Below are 6,000 nucleotides of genomic sequence, written 5' to 3' on the forward strand. Positions count from 1 at the left end.
ATCCTTACACTCAGAAAGCAGAAGCAGGCAGGTCTCTGTGAGTTTCAGGCCATCCCGGGCTCTTAGTGAAACTTTATCTTAACAAAGGAGGGAGAAAGGACTGGTGGTGAGATTGCTCAGAAGTTAGGAGCCCTGTTGGGCGTGTAGAGGGTTCAGTTCCCAGCACCCACATGCTGACTCACAACCATCCGTGTCCCCGGTTCCAGGGGATCCAGAGCCCTTTTCTGGCCTCCCGTGGCACCATACACACATGCAAATATATACATGTAGGTAAAACGCTCATTTAAGCTGGGTGGTGGTGGCACATGCCTTTAATCACAGCACTCAGGAGGCAAAAGCAAGCAGATCTCTTTGAGTTCAAGGCCAGCCTGGTCTACAAAGTGAGTTGTTCCACAACAGGCTTCAAAGCTACACCGAGAAATGCTGTCTGGGCGGGGGGGGGGGGGGAAGCACACGATTCATTTCCAATAAATAAATGAACAAATAAAATAAATCTGGAACAACAGTTATCCTCTGACATGCACATACACACGCACACATACACACAATGAATAAATAAAAATATAATAAAGTTTTTTTAAGAATGCTCTGTATCAGCCTGGCGGTGGTGGCGCAAACTTTTAATCCCAGCACTCGGGAGGCAGAAGCAGGTGGATCTCTGTGAGTTCCAGACCAGCCTGGTCTACAGAGTGAGTTCCAGGACAGACTCCAATGCTACAGAGAAATCCTGTCTCTAAAAACCAAAAAGGGGGGGGGCAAGAATGCTCTGTATTAGCCAGTCAGTGGTAGCACAGCATGTCATTGATTCCCCCCACTCAGGAGGCAGAGACAGCTGTAAGTTCGAGACCAGCCTGGTCTACAAGAGCTAGTTCCAGGACAGAGAAACCCTGTCTCAAAAACCCAAAAAGAAAAAAGAAAAAGAAAAGGGGAAGGAAGGAAAGGAAGGCAGCCTGCCTGAACTGACCCATGAAGAGGAGTGAGTCTCCCAGTTCTTGCACACCTGCTTCATTCAAAGTCAGTGAATCTGTCCACAGATTTTCTTTTTCTGTTTTTTTCCTTTTTTGAAACAAGGCTGTCCTGGAACTCACTCTGTAGACCAGGCTGGCCTCAAACTCACAGAGATCCACCTGCCTCTGCCTTCTGAGTGCTGGAACTACATGAGTGGGAAAATTCGCCCAGCTGCACTTTGTTTTGAGATGTTTGTTTTGATTTGATTATCCTTTTTCTGTAGCATGGACACAAAGCAGGGACTCGTTTAAGTGTTCAGTGATTGATAGATAATTGAATGAAAGGAAAGAAATAGAATGTCCAGCAGCTGGGAAGCTGTTACTGTAAGAAAGAAAGAGAAAGAGAGAGAGAGAGAAAGAGAGAGAGAGAGAGAGAGAAAAGAAAGAAGGAAAGAAAGAAGAAAAGTCTTCTTTTGTTCTTCTGCTCTTGTAAACAGCAACTTAATTGTTCCAGAAAAAAAGAGTTCATTGGAGTCAGTACTCTTCCCAGTAGCACTGTGCACCGCACACGTGCGCCTTCCGTACTCTCGCTGGCCCTAGGGAAAATAGAGGCTTGTTTGCCTGTTAGCAAATAAGACAGATGAGAAAGTAAAGGGTACAGGAAATAAGGATGTTTACTTTTTCAGAACTGCCCCCACAGTCCCATTTTAAAAAGCCTGTTAGCTATCAAAAGAAAAAAGAGACCTGGGAGCCTGGGAGCTTCAGTTGCTAGACCGGTTTTACAGCCCTGGCTCCGCGGACTCTGGGGAGCTTGCTTGGTCCAGAGCCTTATCAGAGGGAGCTATCCAGACATCTTGGAACAGGCTGTTTAGTAGTGTACAGAAGTTTCTGTGCAAACATCCATCATAAGCCGTGAAATGATTCAAGGTCCGTACTTCCTTCTTTGTTCCTTTGTTAATCACTGACTTCTGGGGAGGGGGAGGTGCCTTCCGAATGTGCTAATGCATTCTTTTGGATAAGGATGACGCAGGGATTGTCCTAATAAGGACTTAGATTGAGAAAGCACCTCCCACCCCCACACACACACTCACTACACCACCACCACCACCCCCCTGAGAAGATGGGACAGTCGGAGGGAGGGAGGGCAGTTTCTTTTTTAACTAGAGATGACACAAGCATAAGTCATTTCCTTATTAATCGGTTTAAACCAGTTCTTACAGGAACTAGTGGTGATAAATGTGGGACTTCTCAGAAGTCATTCATTTTATTCTTTGTGCCACACCAGCGTGCAGTCTCTGCTGCGCTCGCTCGCGGTGGCTCTGGGCTTGCATTCCTAGTTTCTCCCAGATATGTTAATGTTGTTTGAAGTTGTTTGAAGGAGGATTTTATCCACTAGCTACACTTCAGGGGATTGTTTCTGCTCTACTTGTAGTTTATTCTTTTTATGCAGTCCCCGTTTTTTTTTTGTTTTGTTTTTTTTGTTTGTTTTTTTGTCTGAGGGGTAAATGGATTTTCTTTAACATTTCTCTTGCTTTTCTTCCCAAATGTGTCTTTGCTCGTGCTTTGGTACCCGCTTTCAGTGCTGTCCCCGGCATAGGTCCATCTCTGCAGAAACCTTTTCAGGAGTACCTGGAGGCGCAGCGGCAGAAGCTCCACCACCGAAGTGAAGTGGGCAGCCCACAGGTGAGGATCCTCTTCTGGCTTCCCCCACTCAACAGCTTCAGACTCAAATTAGATTCCCTTCTCTCCCGGTTTCTAGACAGAGTGAGTGAGGCTGTTTGTCAGTGTAGTAGCAGGAGTTGAGGCACTGTGTATTCTCCACTGGGGAATGTGTCTTTGTGTCTCTCGGGTGTTTTCAGAAACAAGACTAGGGTAATGGAAGACAGTGGTTCTGTTGTGTACAGTGTAGTCTTGATCTTAATTGAGTTATTACATGCACTTCCAGATCGGGTAAAAACGTTATAGATTTTACCATCACCAAGTATTAGGTAACATGAACATGAATGTCCTTTTTCATTTCTGCTGTGAGAAAGCCACTGTTTGCTTTCTTCTTTTTACTTTTTCAAATAAAGCTAGGCTCCTGCCACAGCTGACCTTCTAACTTGAATAAACTAAGCCTGGCCATTTTGTCAGCAGTTATGAGGCAGAGAGGAAAGAACCAACAGGGATAAGTAAGGAGCAACCTTAACTAAGAAGCCCGGAGGAACGCGGTTGTTTTCATTGACTTTAGACTCTTCCTGTAGCCCTTTGCTGCCGTCAGTTGTCCAAACACGGCTCCCATTTATGTTTTAAAAGCAGCTCTAACTTATTTTTTTCCCCTTCCCAGCAAGACTGCAAGGCAGCTGTAGAGAGTAGACCCTAACCAAACCACTGTTCCCAGGGTCCAGTATAAAAGAATAGCCCATCCTCCTCCCCACCTGCTCCCTAAACTACAAGTTAGCATCAGCTATGCATCCAGCTGAGTGAATCAGGGTGACCAAGTGTAAATTTCAGGATACCTAGAGAACGGTATCTAATTGTTTGGGTTGTCTAGGCAACCCTCAAGTTCTCAACATCTCTCTTGAAGTATTATGTAAGTAATGCCTTCTGGCTGTGAGCGGTGGAAAGCCTTTTCTTGCATTGTTCTGCTTTCTCTCCTGCAGGGAGAAAACTGGTTGTCCTGGATGTTTGAGAAGCTGGTCGTGGTCATGGTGTGTTACTTTATCCTGTCTATCATTAACTCCATGGCACAAAGTTACGCCAAACGAGTCCAGCAGCGCTTGAACTCAGAGGAGAAAACTAAATAAGCAGAGAAAGTTTTTATCTCCATAAGTTAGCATGGAGGGGTCCTGCTTCACATTGGGAGAGCTTTAACCGGGAAGGAAGATCCCCTTTTCCAGCTTGTATTGATTTTTAAAACATTATTCCCGAAGCAGTTTAGTCCGTATTTTACACTGACATACTTTTCCTTATGTGTTAAGGTAAGGTCTCCACCCTCCGTCCAATCCACATTGTATTTCCTTAGGGTGGATGCGATGCTATGCTGCAGACTCAACAAGAATTGCCCTTCTGTTACTTTCAAAGGGCCCACATGGTACAATTGGAGAACTCCTGCCACGCTAAACGTTCTAAAGTATGTTAAATATGACAGGCTTTTTAGGCTTGTCACAAATGATTGTTTTTTTTTTCTAAGTCATCAAATGTATATAAGTTATATATATTGGATAGCAGTTTTGCATGTCTATCATGGAACAATTTAATATGCCTTCCTTTCCCACCCTCAAAAAAGGCCATTTTATGATGCATTGCACACCCTCTGGGGAAATTGATCTTTAAATTTTGAGACAGGTATAAGGAAAATCTGGTTGGTGTCTCACAAATGAGTACACTATTTTTTATTCTGTATATTTAGAATGAAGTCGTGAAAAACTTTATAAAGACATCTTTGATCATTCCGAAATTGTGTCCGTTTTCTTTAGTGCTATGGTTTTTTGTTTCTTTTTCACTTCTACCAAGTGAGTTGCAGCCTTGCCAAATATACTTAAAACTAGAATTGCCCAAGCTTTAATTGATTGCCTCAAAGAGCCACCACCAAGATACCTTGTTATGCTGGACCCAGAGAGTGAGGTTCACCTAGCATGGGAATCTCTTACTTTATATTAAAAAAAGAAGTAGTGATGTATAAATCAAAGGACACTAGCAAGAACCACTTTTTCATGTTCGTGTTTGTTTTAGCTGTTTGTATCTAACATTAACAGGTGGAAGTTTACTTCTGTGTGTTTCTGTGTTTTATTCTTAATGTGATTTTCCTTTGACATTTTTCTGATTGACCCTATTCATTTTGTTTTGCTTGGTAGGAGAATAAACCACTTTCTTTCCTAGAACTGGCGTTAAGCCTCGGCAGGCCAGAGATACTTGCTTTGCTTTAAGTCCTGCCTGGGCACCTCTTGCTTGCCAACCGTCGTGACATCTGCATGGCTGTACCACCTTGTCGGGTAGCTTATCAGACTGATGTTGACTGTTGAATCTCATGGCAACAGCAGTCGATGGGCTGTCTGACATTTTGGTATCTTTCATCTGATCATCCACATCAAATGTTTTCATTCAAACATAACCCAGCATCATGATTTACAGTCAATAATATGGTCCCTACATCTAATGACACTTGAAGTCTTTATGCCAAGATACTGCAGCAGTATCGAGAGAAGACTAACTAGGAAATTGGGGTAGTAACAATCAAAACTAAATAAACAAAATGAAAAGTGATTTTGCCTCGTGGATTTTGGAAAGGTTGTTACTGAACTTTGTTCTTGGTTGACTGGTTGATTTTTGTTTGGTTGGGGTTTTTTTTTGGTTTTGGTTTTTTCAGGGACTAACAGTTTGTTGCCTGACCAAACTTGAAAAGCAGTGCCCAAATTAACAGATGGATTATTTACTTCCTTACTTACTTATTTGTTTATTTGAGGGAAGGTCTCACTATTTGTCCAGGCTAGTCTTGAACTCAAAAATGCTGGACTTAGACCAATATAACTTAGATACTCTTGGCTAGCTAACATCAGAATCCCCATGTTGGGTTCCTGTTGTTTTATCTCCTTCACTATTTTATTTTGTGTTTTCTTGAAGAAAAAGGAGGCTGAATATGAACCATATTTGTATTATATTAAATCTTTGTTAAATCTTTGGCATTTCTTTATAAACTTGATTCAGGGTAGAATATTAGAAAAAGAAAAACTATTTCCCGAGCTCAAAGTCTAGGAGACTAATCAGATCCCATACCCTGTTCACGTGCCCTGGATCCCAGCTGGAGCAGTGTGATAACCCTTCTGTCCAGTGGTTGCCTGGTTCCATTAACCACTTAGATACAGCTACATGCCTCAAAATACATTACTACTTAATTCCAGCCAGTAGGAGCCCAGAAGACTTGCAAGTGCGATGACTTGATAGTCCTGGAACATGAGTGGGCTTGGGCATCTCAACTCTATTTCTACATAAGTCTCATTTCCTTACCGCATCCCAGCTAAATGACCCAGCAGCAGTCTGTTCCCCCAAGCACTACCATGAGAATGGGAGGCAT

At 42.9% G+C, this 6,000-nt stretch overlaps 1 protein-coding gene across 1 annotated transcript in view; it reads left to right on the forward strand.

Annotated features, from left to right (window-relative positions):
* The window catches only part of Vmp1 (vacuole membrane protein 1), a 100,237-nt gene extending 95,851 nt beyond the window's left edge, over positions 1 to 4,386 (forward strand). Inside the window, exons 11-12 of the mRNA XM_048446779.3 lie at positions 2,528 to 2,630; positions 3,590 to 4,386. Coding sequence (XP_048302736.1) covers positions 2,528 to 2,630; positions 3,590 to 3,733 — 247 coding nt within the window. The 3' untranslated portion in view covers positions 3,734 to 4,386. The remainder of the gene's footprint in view (positions 1 to 2,527; positions 2,631 to 3,589) is intronic.
* Positions 4,387 to 6,000: the final 1,614 nt, after the last annotated feature.

The sequence above is a fragment of the Myodes glareolus genome, chromosome 9 (assembly GCF_982192425.1).
Source record: "Myodes glareolus chromosome 9, mMyoGla1.1, whole genome shotgun sequence".
Lineage (NCBI taxonomy): Eukaryota > Metazoa > Chordata > Mammalia > Rodentia > Cricetidae > Myodes > Myodes glareolus.